General features: G+C 43.6%; 1 protein-coding gene and 1 pseudogene across 2 annotated transcripts in view; one reads left to right on the forward strand and one right to left on the reverse strand.

The window, feature by feature from the left end:
* Positions 1 to 14,006, forward strand: part of ZNF550 (zinc finger protein 550) — a 59,388-nt gene that overhangs the window by 34,073 nt on the left and 11,309 nt on the right. The window contains exon 1 of one of the 2 annotated variants that reach the window (XM_059044703.2): positions 8,553 to 8,800. The exons of the other annotated variant lie outside the window; for it this stretch is intronic. Coding sequence (XP_058900686.1) covers positions 8,774 to 8,800 — 27 coding nt within the window. The 5' untranslated portion in view covers positions 8,553 to 8,773. Of the gene's footprint in view, positions 1 to 8,552; positions 8,801 to 14,006 lie in introns of those variants that run through there. 2 annotated transcript variants of the gene reach the window in all.
* LOC131744825 (atlastin-2 pseudogene) lies at positions 12,441 to 13,660 on the reverse strand (annotated as a pseudogene).

A 14,006-nucleotide genomic window follows, 5' to 3' on the forward strand; every position in this document is an offset into this window, starting at 1 on the left:
AGATAGCTAGTGGGAAGCAGCCGCATAGCACAGGGAGATCAGCTTGGTGCTTAGTGACCACCTAGAGTCGTGGAATAGGGAGGGTGGGAGGGAGACGCAAGAGGGAGGGGATATGGGGATATATGTATATGTATAACTGATTCACTTTGTTACACAGCAGCAACTAACACAACAATGTAAAGCAATTATACTTCAATAAAGATGTTAGAAAAAAAAAAGTTCATGGTTTCACATGATGGGAAAGTCCAGGAGGTCCGCTAATTAATAGCCTCCCAGCTCCATGTTAAAATCCCTTGACATAAGTGATTCCTTTTTATTTCACATTTCACAACACTATTAATTTGGCATGCCTTGCAGAACTTCTCAACCCATATGTAAAAATGATCACAGCATATACACAAACTGTATCATAATAGCAGGTTTCTTTTATTTAAAAAAATCATAAAAATTGAAATAAGAAGAAAACACATAAGATATTGAGCCACCTATACTTTTTAAGCGTTAATATATAAATAATAAGTAAATTCAATAACTACTACAAATTAATGAGAGAAATATTTAAAACCCATGAAGGCAAAATTCTTGTATGTCACTTGAGATTAGAATTACCAGAAAGAAACTAAATTTTCTAAAAATAAAAGAACTGTATTTTCCAACAGGAAAATGCAAATGCAAATGAGCCCAATCAGATTGATGAGACTCAGTAAGTCTGACGTTAGTAACTAAATGTTGGTAACACTGAAGATATTAGTAAATATCTTAAACTAGCATTGGGTATCTATTAAAATTATTTTGCAGTAGTGTTTAGTATTATACATTTACTTTAAACCTGTGTCCTTTCGTGCAAAAAGTACTTTCTATTGATATATGCACTACATAAACCAGTATATCAATCAGGGAACATGTCAGATAGCTCTAAGTAGCATTGCTATACCTGCCAAAAACAAGAAGAAAGGAAGCAAAGAAATTAAAAATTCAAGAGTAGAATATAAAATTGAATTTAAAATATTTGTACCATAGAAATCTATCTTTTTTTAAAAAGGAAAAAAGTCTTGACATATGTGTTAAGGGAAAATTTCAGAGACGTTAATTTTGGAGTCCAGTTGGCTTTTATGTACAGATTCACAAACTGGGAATCATCCAGTGTAGCAAACAGGAAGGAGCTCCAAAGAGCTATTCAGAATACACAGATTACTTCAGATTACTTACATAAAATTCCTGTCCTTGAGGACAAGGAATTCATACTAGGCAATTGCTGATTGGTCATAGCTGGGTTAACTTTTCTTATATGGGGATAGGGAAGTTTTGGAGCTAGGGTGTGAAAAACTAAAGCTGAGCAGGTGTATTCTGATTGGGTGGCCTTAGGTTTCCACTTCTGACAGAGCCAGATACAAAAAATAGAAATTGAGGTAGGTTCCAGCATGGGGACTTGAGATGTAGCATGAGCCACTCTATCTTGGGATTAGTTTAGATATTTTAATACATGATGGGAGAAAAATAAAAGTAAAATCATAAATATTATATTGTTTTTTGGCTTTTATGAATAAAGCTGCTATGTTTGTGACTATTTCCACAGAAGTGTTTCTGAGTTATATGATTTAATTTTTCTTAAGGATATGCCTGCAAGTGAAATTACTGTGTATATCATATGATATGTATATGTATACCATCTCAAAAGAGTACAACTGTATTTTCTAAAGTTAATTACCGATTTCTATTTATTATTATTATTATTTTATTTATTTATTTTGGGGGGGAGGGGCTGCATTGGGTCTTCGTTGCTGCGCACGGGCTTTCTCTAGTTGCGGCGAGAGGGGGCTACTCTTTGTTGCGGTGCCTGGGCTTCTCATTGCGGTGGCTTCTCTTGTTGCGGAGCCCAGGCTCTAGGCACGCGGGCTTCAGTAGTTGTGGCACACGGGCTCAGCAGTTGTGGCTTACAGGCTCTAGAGTGCAGGCTCAGTAGTTGTGGCACATGGGCTTATTTGCTCCACGGCATGTGGGATCTTCCCGGACCAGGGCTCGAGCCTGTGTCCCCTGCATTGGCCGGCAGATTCTTAACCACTGCGCCACCAGGGAAGCCCTATTATTATTATTATTATTGGCCGCACGGCATTTGGGATCTAGGTTCCCGGACCGGGGATTGAACCCTTGCCCCCTGCACTGGAAGTGTGGAGTCTTTACCACTGGACCGCCAGGGAAGTCACCCAATTTCTATTCCCTCAAGAAATATATGAGAGTGGTAACTGTTTCACATCTTTATCAATTTGGTATTATCTGTTCTTGAATTCTAGTCATTCAAATGAGTGTGTAGTAGTACCTCACTATGGCTTTAAATTGTGTTTACAATGGTGATTAATGACAGGAGCATATTTTCATTTTCTTCTTTACCATTTATACTTCTTTGGTGATGTATACCTTCAAAACTTTTGCAAATACTTTAAATTGTGTTATTGTTTTAATTTTGGGTATAAGGACTATTTACAAATTGAGAATCAGTCATTTATCACGTATATTTCTTGCAAATATATTTCCCCAGGTTGTGACTTGAGTTTTCACTTTCTTAACTGTCTTTGAACAGCAGTTTTATTTTTGATTAAGCTTCAAATAATCAATTTATTTTCTTTGGTTGATGATATTTCTGTCTTTTTAAATAGAGATCACCATCGTGCCAGGACTTGGCCCATTCTGGAGCAGTGCTGCATAGCTTTGTGGTTATACATTACAGACACCAGATGCAGCCAGCCTGGTGTACAACTTTGTTCAGCTGCTCATCAGATCCCTGCCTTTCAGCAAGTACATTTATCTCCCTGAGAGTTGATTTCATCCTATGGAAAATGATGCCTGTGAGGCATCTGCTTCATGGGGAGGCTGTGAGGAAAAGCCAAAATAGAACCATTTAGGGCAAGGCCCACAGGAAGAGATGCCTAAAACTTGCAGATGAAGATGCAAACCATGTTCCTGAAAAGGAGACCAAAGTATGTGTACACAAGGACAACCATGAGCTGACTGGATGTGTGCCACAGCTGGCTTCAGACTGCAAGGGAACTCCTGCCTCTGGATGTCTGTGGGAAGCTCCTCAGTGTGACCTCGTTGGGGGCCTGCTTGTTTCTTGCTCACATCAAGGTCCAGTGTGGGTCAGAATGGAGCTCTGGGGAGAACAGTTGTTCAGGGACCCAGATGCCTTCTATCACCATCTGGCTTTAAGTTTGCTCTGGCATCATCCTGTTTGCATAGGAGAAATAAAAGAGGAGGGCAGAAGTCATAACCACTTGCACACAAACATCCCTTCCACTCACATTCCATTGACAGGAGGCCACACCTGGGTGCCAGGACTGGGACGTGTGGTTTGCTGTGTTCCTGAGGAGATAAGAAAATGAGCTTGGTTTACAATCCCACTGGATGCTGAGAATGTGAAGCTCACCTTGCTGGAGTTGTTTTCTAATTAACCTAATTAATTGGATCTGAAATATTCTATGCATCAGTCTACTACTCTTTTTATAAATTGAAGTATAGTTAATTTATAATGTTGTATTAGTTTCAGATGTACAGCAAACTGATTCATATATACATATATCTTTGGATTCTTTCCCATTATTCTTTCCCTGTGCTATAGCTACTCTTTAAAAATTCTCATTTTGCTCTTGACAAATAGAACGATAATCATTTCTGTGGCTTTGGGTTGCTTTAGGATGTAATGAGATAATGCACAGAAGTGCATAGAACAGTACCTTCCTCATAGGAAGTGGATCAACAAAAATAAGTTATTTGTATTATCTGTGTGATAATATGAATCATAATGAATAATAGTGATGTACGTTTTCTTGTAGATTGTCTTCCCAACTCAGGAGAAAAGGAATATTTCTTCCCCTTGAAATTACTCTCTCTACTATACTCCACATCCCACCCTTTCCCACATTCTTCATTCATTTTATTCATCCCCACCCCCTTTGTCCATCAGACTATCAGAGGCTTCTCCTTGCACTGTGTCTCCCTTGCCTTTGTGCCCTAGAAATACCAATATGATATTTGGCCTTGTCTCTCTCACATCTGACTATAAAGGAAGGAAGCTGGAGCCATAAAATGAGTGGATTGGCTTCCCTGCCATGTTGTGGTCTCTCCCCTCTTAGTCCTTCTTCACACTGCTCAGCCAGCCAATAAGTGTCCCTGTCCAGCCCTAACTCATATCCTGAGTCTGTTCTTTCTTTTTTCTAAAAAAAATTTTTTGGCTGCGTCGGGTCTTAGTTTTGGCACACGGGATCTTTCGTTGCAGCACGCGTCTCTCCAGTTGTGGCACACGGGCTTAGTTGCCCCGTGGCGTGTGGGATTTTAGTTCCCCAACCAGGGATCAAACCCATGTCCCCTGCATTGGAAGGCGGATTCTTAACCACTGGACCACCAGGGAAATCCCAGATGAGTCTGTTGTAAATGCTCTCCCATATCCTTTTCCACGTTCTCTTGAATATCTCAAACCACCTTGAGCTCATCATGAATAACAGAATTTTACCCCCAATTTCAGTGAGCAGTCCTGTCATCCAAACAAGTTTGAAATCCAGCTTCAGCCTTTGGTCATAATACTCCACACACAGTGCTGAGAAATTGTGACTGCATCACATAAGCCTGTTCTGATTTCTGGGTGTCTCTCTTTTGCAACTGGGTTCCAATGTTATGAGTGTTTCTATGCAGGCACCATTTTGCCATGCATCTTTTATCCATTGTCTTCATGCACTGATGATTGCTGGGTAGTTGATTATTTTATAAGCTGTTGAAACATTTGTACCTACTTCTATTGCTATTTCTGCATTTCTTAGCTAGAAATCCTGTATAAAGAAAACTTTTCCATAATTTTCTATTTGGCTACCTCAAAATACATTTTGTACAGAAAAGGGAGGAAAGAGCTAGATCTGTTCACTCCAGCAATTTTTAGGATAATTATTTGGAACACTATCATCCTCCTCAAACAATAACAAATGTTTATCTCTCGGGGGTAAGATGTCCCTTTTGCACACATTCTCAGACTGTGATTGTGGCAGCCAGTGTCCTAGTAGGAAATAGCATTTAGTTAAGTTGCACTTCTTTTCCGATAAGTCTCATATTTTAAAATTAATTGTATTTGTCTCAGTCCATTTGAAACTGCTATAAGAAACCACCATAGACTGGGTGGCTTATAAACAACAGACATTTATTTCTCACAGTTCTGGAAGTTGGAAGTCCAAACTCAAGGTGCTGGCAGATACAGTGTCTGGTGAAAGCCCATTTCCTAGTCCACAGACAGCCTTCCTTCTTGCTATATCCTCCCATGAGAGGAGGCGATGGGAAATTTCTGGGACCTCTTTTATAAGGACGCTAATTCCATTCATGAGAGTAGAGCCCTCATGAGCTAGCTACTTACCAAAGTGCCTCATTTCCTAATACCATCACGTTAGGCATTAGGGTTTTTTTAAACATCTTTATTGGAGTATAATTGCTTTACAATGGTGTGTTAGTTTCTGCTTTACAACAAAGTGAATCAGTTATACATATACATATGTTCCCATATCTCTTCCCTCTTGCGTCTCCCTCCCTCCCACAGGCATTAGCTTTTGAACATATGAATTGAGGGAGACACAAACGCTGAGACCATAGCAGTATCTATTTCAGGAAATTGAATTAGAAATATTTTATGGAAAAAATAGGGACTTCCCTGATGACGCAGCGGTTAAGAATCCACCAGCCAATGCAGGGGACTCGGGTTCGATCCCTGGTCCGAGAAGATCCCACATGCCTCGGAGCAACTAAGCCAGTGCGCCACGACTACTGAGCCCGTGCTCCAGAGCCCGTGAGCCACAACTACTGAAGCCTGTGCGCCTAGAGCCCCGTGCTCCGCAACAAGAGAAACCATCGCAATGAGAAGCCCGCTCACCACAATGAAGAGGAGCCCCCGCTCGCCACAACTAGAGAAAGCCCGCGATCAGCAACAAAGCCCCAACGTCACCAAAAATAAATAAATAAATTTTTTAAATAATAAATAAATAAATGGAAAAATAGCTGGGCTAGGGACTTCCATGGCTGTCCAGGGGTTAAGACTTTGCCTTCCAATGAAGGGGGTGCGGGTTCGATCCTTCGACAGGGAACTAAGATCCCACATGCCTCTGGGCCAAAAAATGCAAAACATAAAACAGAAGTAGCATTGTAACAAATTGAGGGACTTCCCTGGCGGTCCAGTGGTTAAGCATCGGAGCTTCCACTACAGGGGGGATGGGTGTGATCTCTGCTCAGGGAACTAAGATCCCGCATGTCCTGTGGTGTGGCCAAAAAAACAAAAACAGAAACAAAGAAACATTGTAACGAATTCAATAAAAGACTTTAAAAAATGGTCCACATCAAAAAAAATTTTTTTTTATATAGCTGGGTGCTTCCCTGGTGGTGCAGTGGTTAAGAATCCACCTGCCAATGCAGGGGACACGGGTTTGAGCCCTGGTCCGGGAAGATCCCACATGCCGCAGAGCAGCTAAGCCTGTGCGCCACAAATACTGAGCCTGTGCTCTAGATCCCGTGAGCCACAACTACTGAGCCCACGTGCTGCAACTACTGAAGCCCGTGTACCTAGAGCCCATGCTCCGCAACAAGAGAAGCCACTGCAACGAGAAGGCCACGCACCGCAACTGAGTAGCCCCTGCTTGCCGCAACTAGAGAAAGCCTGTGTGCAGCAACGAAGACCCAACACAGCCAAAAATAAATAAATAAAATAAATAAATGTATTATATATATATGTATGTATGTATGTATGTATTAGCTGGGCATGCTGGGGTTTCAACACAAACACTGAGATGTACCCATGCAGGAATGAATTATTTTGTGTGGGAAACAGGCAGAATGCCACATCATCTACTTCCTTATGGGCCTCCTTACAGCTGTCATCCATTTCCCCTGTCATGATCCTGGATGAAATCTTTTCTTTCTTATCCCTTTGTTACTGACCAGGGTTCTTGGCCTCCTTAATCAAAATTAATCAGAGGCCAGCCAAGAAATTCAGACAAGCCTTTACTGGGTCTCATGCTGCAGCACAAGGGAGCAAAAAAGCAAGTAACAGTTTCCCTTGCTTGGTCCCTGATGTGGGGGTGAGCTGGTCCCTTAAATGGGATGAGGGTAGGGGCAGAATCATAGGTTGGAACGGAGGTATGGCTTAGGTGGTCTGCCCACGCCCTTGGTGGTGCTTTGTGCAGGGCTCATGCACAGTACCCTGCTTTTGCTTCTGACACCTCAGAAGTGGCAGTTGGGTTTTTGGTCTTTTGTATCTTGCTGTTCATAATTTGCCCGAAAGCACATGTACACTGTTATTTTTAGTCCCTTATAGTTTCTTTGTATCTGTTGCTTGAGATGTTCCTCCAGGTGCAAGCACTGCAGCAAAGGGTCCCAGGTCCCAGGTCACAGCCTGTCTCACCTTGAATGCATATACTGAAGCCTACAAAATTATCTCTAAAGTTCTGATCTATAGGAAGTTGGAGAGTAATAAGATAATATTTTTTGGTTGCAGCTATTGAAAGCAGGCATTTTGTGACTTAGTGACACTGCAGTGTGCGCATCAACGTTTTTCGTTGGGTTCCTGCTTGCTGAATGGAGTCTACAATATAATGTCTCCCCTTAAAGGGATTATGTTTTCAAAAAATAGAAGGGACAGAATAAATATGAAGATATTTGGATAATAACATAAACTTATATTTATAATTTATGTTAAAGCACTTTCACTTTTTGTAAAATAAATCTTCTGTATATGTTCCAAACATACTTTTGAAGAACTAAGGGACACTCAACCTCTTCTTCCGCAACATCCTAGTAATGGCCATGTGTGAAGTCTGTTCTCTCTAGACCCTGAGCAAACACTCTGAAACGCACAGAACTGTGAAACTTCAGTCTGCATGTATTTGAACAGTGGCAAGATAAAATTTATTAGTTCACATCTATGACTGTAGGTACTTTGTATCTGAGTGATATCATGATATCCTCGGAGCAGGCTCAACCAAGCAGGAGGAGAGCCCAGAGAGAGAGAGAGAGGCCCCCAAGACAAGGTCAGGCGGCGGGGGGTGGGGAGACGTCATGAGGGAATTTCATTGGTGCCTTGTAATGTCACTAGGTCACAAGGGAGGACAAGGGCAGCTTGTGTCAGGGGCCACAGCCTCATCACTCTGGTGTACTCAGTCACCTGGGCGGGGTGCTCACAGACTGTGGGGATGGTGAGGCAGCAGAATACAAAGTTTAAAAAATTTACCGTATAGTATGTCCACTTGCTCAGTTAGGAGCATCTTAAATGACAAGATACAGGAAACACAACAGGGAAACTGGGTGTGTCCCCTTTAGAAACATCCAATGCCTCGCCTCCTTCGTTGGAGCCTCCGTCGGCCCTTTGCCAGCTCCAGTCTCCCGCCTCTGGGACATTGGCTCCAAGGAGCCGACTCCCTCTACCGGGCGGATGCAGGACAAGAACTACATTACCCTGAAGGCTATGCTCCGCGGGATGGCTGTGAGCGGCGATCTGATGACGTCACAGAAAACGGGCGTTCGTGGCTCGCGTTGTCAGGGGCGGGACTTCCTGTGTCGTCAGGGAGGCCGTTTGTTCGTGATGGCGTGGTTGTGTCTCTATCTTACGTGACTTCTACTCGGGACGTCAGGACGGAGCGGGGAGGACAGCCAGTAGGGCCCACCTGTGCCTTTGTACGACCTGGGGGAGGGTCAGCTAAGCCCGCTGCACCCGCCGGTCTCCGGCGCCCTCACGTGGCCCTACGCTCCCCGCGGTGCGATGGCGGCGCTGGTGACCCCGGCGCAGGTGAGTGGAAGGTGCGCCAGGCCACGCCCGCTCGAACCCCACCCACGTGGCCGAGGCGCGCTGCTGTGCTGGATGGTGGTGTCCTGTGAGTCGTCACCTTGTCCTCCCCAGGGCATTGTTTGTCGGAGCCTCGGGATGGGGTCGCTTGTGCTCCGGGTGGGAATCCAGGTTAGGGGCTTCACACGGAGGGTCCCATTTCTGTCAGTCAGTCAGTGGGACTCTGTGTGGTAGGGAGAGATGTGGCTTCTCGAATCCCCCTGACCCCATACCGCTGGCGTGGAGGGACCCGCAGGGAGGGGCGCAGGCCGCACAGTCCGGAGACCTTTCTGTGTGTTGCGGCCCCGCCCCTTCCCGAATCGAGGACCTTGAGCAGCTTTCCCTGCTGTACTTGGTTATGTTTTGTTTTGTTTTTCTTGGCTGCGTGGTGAGGCATGCGGGATCCTAGTTCCCCGACCAGGGATGGAACCCGTGACCCCTGCATTGGGAGCGCGGAGTCTGAACCACTGGACCGCCAGGGAAGTCCCTGGCTTTTATGCTAAAGTTCCTCCAACTGGGTTAAGGGAACTAGAAAAATTACATAGGTGACGTGTATCCCCCTGAGTCTAGCACGGTGCAGGGATCATCACTCTGGCTCTCTTTCCACGGAGGTGCCTCCTGAGCCTTTGTTAATCTTAGAGGGGATTCCCTGGGGGAATCTGACCCTTGGGATTCCCAGCTGTGTAACCTTTACAAAGAAAAGGGCTGGGGTGGGGAAGAGGCCGGAGTAGCCTGCAGCAGCTTGGGGATTGCAGCCCTGCTAGGACAGAAAAGGTGTCAGGACAGGCAGGGTGTCCAGAAGGCCAAGGAATTTGTCTTTCAGTTTACAGCCAGTGGAACTGACTTACCATTGAATCTGTTTTCCTGTTTGAGGTTCAGTTACATATGGTAAGTGGTGATAGTGTGCAGGAGTATGGTGTCCCTTTGGACATGAAAACACAAGAGGTCCTGGGTAATTCCGTAGCCATGGCCCTGAGTACCCTCATCATAGTCCTGATCGCTGTCAGGACTTGTCTTATTTGTTAACTTCCCATTCACTTGGCTCCTTCCTCACTTTATTTCAGACTCACTCCAGTGTGCTGTCCTGAAACAGGCTTTCCCTGGTGCCCTGTCGAAAGCAGGCTGTGACCTCTTGTCTTCTCGCTCTATTTTCTTTCTTTTTTTCTTTATTTTTTATTTTAAAATTTTATTTATTTCATTTTTGACTGTGTTGGGTCTTCGTTGCTGCATGCAGGCTCTCTCTAGTTGCGGCCAGTGGAGGCTACTCTTCCTGGGGTTGTGCTGGCTTCTCATTGCGGTGGCTTCTCTTGTTGTGGAGCACGGGCTGTAGGTGCGCGGGCTTCAATAGTTGTGGCTCACAGGCTCAGTGGTTGTGGCACACGGGTTCTAGAGCGCAGGCTCAGTAGTTGTGGCTCACGGGCTTAGTTGCTCCACGGCACGTGGGATCTTCCGGGACCAGAGATCAAACCCCTGTCCCGTGCATTGGCAGGCGGATTCTTAACCACTGTCCCACCAGGGAAACTCTGTTTTCTTGACTTTGGAATCTTTGGGTCCCTCTGACATTGTCTTGCTCATTTATATCGTTGCTTGTTTAGCATCTCTTTCCAGCCCTAGACCGTGAGCGCCTGTTGCTGCTCTCTGCCAAGACCTAGAACAGCCTGGGCTTGTAAAGGGTACTCAATAAATGGTTAAATGAATGAATGGGTCTCCCACTCAGGTGCTCCCATCACACTTATAATAAGTACAGCTTCCTGCACTGTGGCCCACAGGCCTGTACTGGATCTGCCCCGTGACTTCCTCCATGCTTCTTCCTCTTCCCTTCTTCCCTTACTCACTGCACTCAGCCAGGAGGCCCTGAACTTGCAAAATTCCTGCCTCTTAGGACAGTCTTTTCCTGGCTGCTTTAATTCTATCTAAGGTACCCCTGGCTCCCACCTGCTCATCTTCTGGCAACTCTGTGCCATCTTTTGCTGGCTGGATGTTCAATTCCCACTTCTGTTCCTTTTTTTTTTAATGTATATATACAACAAAATTTTAAGTATGTACTAAAAATAAATTACAGGAAAGAACTTTAAAATGCTACAGAGGACAAAGTCACGATAAACATTCCCGTTGAATTCCCTTGGGGGGGTTGGGGGGTGAGATTGCAGTCCTCAAGAAGATAAATATCACAAATATATCAAAAACTTCAAATTGTCTCTGCATTCACACACTGACATGAGCCACAAACATTCCTTCACAGAGACTGTACTCATTTGCCTACCACAGAGCCAGATTTTGTCATAAACTATAAAACTTTTAATAAAAAATCATGTTTATATATTTATAATTCATATACATGCCCTATCTGCGCTTTTAGAAAATAAAAGCTGCACACTGTATAGACACTCTTAACTCATAGCTGTAGGCAACATTTTTGGTTGGAATTTCTCCCCCAATAAAATTAATGGCATATTTTATGTACATGAAGGCTAAACTGCATAAAGACCATTCAGTTTACCAGATATGCATCTCCTTTTAGGACAGGTTTATAGATTTTAAAAGGCAAGACAAATGTACACCTCAGAGTCATTTTCTTAGCTACAAGAGTTATCGTGTAATTTCTGTTGAGTTTCTGATACATGCATTTATGTAATACTGGTATTGAAGGCAATAAAGCAATATGTCGTTTTTTTTTTTTTTTTTTTTTTTTTTTTTTTTTACGGTACGCGGGCCTCTCACTGTTGTGGCCTCTCCCGTTGCGGAGCACAGGCTCCGGACGCGCAGGCTCAGCGGACGTGGCTCACGGGCCCAGCTGCTCCGCGGCATGTGGGATCCTCCCGGACCGGGGCACGAACCCGTGTCCCCTGCATCGGCAGGCGGACTCTCAACCACTGCGCCACCAGGGAAGCCTGCAATATGTACTTTTAATGTCATGGCTCAATAAAGGCTTCATTGTAATTCCAATCTGATTCTTGATACAGTGATTCATAACTTCTCTAAAAATTAAAATTTCAGTGGGACACTGTATTAAAGAGACCCTAAATAGATTTCTTTTTTTTTTTTTTTTTTTTTTTTTTTTTTTTTTTTTGCGGTATGCGGGCCTCTCACTGCTGTGGCCTCTCCCGTTGCGGAGCACAGGCTCCGGACGCGCAGGCCCAGCGGCCATGGCTCACGGGCTTAATTGCTCCGCGGCATGTGGGATCCTCCCGGACCAGGGCACGAACCCGTGTCTCCTGCATCGGCAGGCGGATTCTCAACCACTGCGCCACCAGGGAAGCCCCCTAAATAGATTTCTTAAAATATTTCCGTAAAATATCCTTTACATAAGACAGATTTCACTAACATTAGATTAAGTAAAAAGGGGAAAAAAAGAATTAAACATGGCACAAGTGTGCATGAAAACTAATGCTCCTCAGCCAGTCTTCATGTCTTAGGAGCCATAAATAGAATGCTTAAAACCAACAAACAATTTCACACTCTGTGGTAGCCATCTGTGAAGCCAGGTATACTAAACTACTTTTATAGTTGATTGTATACTTTGGTTTATTTTTATTTGAGTTCTCATTGTACAAAAAGTATGAAAAAAAGAAAGAGTGGAGTCCATGAGGAGATGAACTGTCAGTCAGTCTGTCTTTAATCTGGCATGATGAGACACCTGGTCAGTCAGGCCTGCTTTGATAGAGTTTGTTACAGACTGCCTTATGTTTTCCTCTGTCAAATTATCACCCAGGGGCTTCAATACCTGTTCCCATAGTGTTTCAGCAATCTGATCAATCATTGTTCCAATTTCTCTGAACTCCCCAGAGTATGTAACATATGCCCAAGTACAAAGAGACCTCAGTGCTAACCCCATGACAAGGTTACACAGACGACTATAGAGTTTAGGCCAACGAAGCCAGTCAGTCCTGAGATTATATACGTAGCAAACATGACTGCAAACAGTGTGGCAGGCGTATGAGCAGCATAGAAGATATTTTTGCCATCATTATGCTTTATAAAATTTGCATAGGTTTCTTCTATTTCACCTCAAGCTGGTCCTGATAATGACGGTAGAATTCATCTCCACCCATTTTTTTTTTACTGAACGAAACTGTTTAATCGCCACTTCCTTGAGATCCAGGTGTTTTCGCTTCCAGATCTGAAGGTTCAATGTAAGGATTGTCCCCAGTGCCTACCTGCTCGATACTTTCTCTCTTGCTCCTGCTACTGCAGCAAAATTCAGCTGTTGCCTGAAGCATGGACTTTTTGCATAAATTTTAATGTAAGCCTTAAAGTATTCTACAAGATCTCTACAAGTGACTTTAGATCCACTTATCTCTTTTGCTACCAAATTTTCTGGGGCAAGTAGCACTGGAACCAGATTTTGAAGCTCTCATTTAAACTGTTCATCAATATCTTTCAATCTCCCATCAAAACTAGGATTAGTTGCAACTTTAAGACTAGGATGTGGCAAAAGGAAGCAACCAAGATTTGAGAAATGATTGCGAATGTGTTTCCTTACATTCTGTAGCTCTTCAGGTTAATTTTGTTTTACCCGCAATCTCTTTTCAAGGAATTGTTTTCCACCTTCCAAACCATATGAATGTTCATAAGGATAACTCCAGTTGCGAATCAAAAACGTTAATGTCTGAAATGGTTTCTGGTAGATTTCTTTCATTGCAAGTCTGCCATACTCTGTAAATAATTACAAGTGTTGAAGATCATCTTCTTGAATATTTTGAGACAAATTATATACCTGGAGAGAGCTAGTCATAGTGCTCAGAGCAAACACTGTTGCACAATCTCTGATAGTTGACTGGCTATCAAAGGCACCCTGGGTATCCATTAGCAGCACAACCACTTTTGTTCATTCCAGACATATGCCTGTTGTTTCTGTTTTGCAACCAACTCGCCATGTAAAGCCAGTCAGTGGTTCATTGTTTCCACCAATCCAACTTTGAGAATCCTTGTTATACATATATCTAAGGATGAAGTCCAGTAGAAATGATTTCCCTTTACAAAAAGCTCCTGCCACGGATACCACTACTATGTGAAGACCTCTTATGTGCTCCTGTAGCAATATCTGCTCCAAAGCTTCTTCATTAACCTCAAAATTACGGTCTTCTTCATGTGCAAGAACAATCTGTACTGGACATGGTTTCTTCATAACCTCATCAGAGTTTACTAGGTCATCATCTTCATAATTCTC

The sequence above is a fragment of the Kogia breviceps genome, chromosome 18, assembly GCF_026419965.1.
Source record: "Kogia breviceps isolate mKogBre1 chromosome 18, mKogBre1 haplotype 1, whole genome shotgun sequence".
Classification (NCBI taxonomy): Eukaryota; Metazoa; Chordata; class Mammalia; order Artiodactyla; family Physeteridae; genus Kogia; species Kogia breviceps.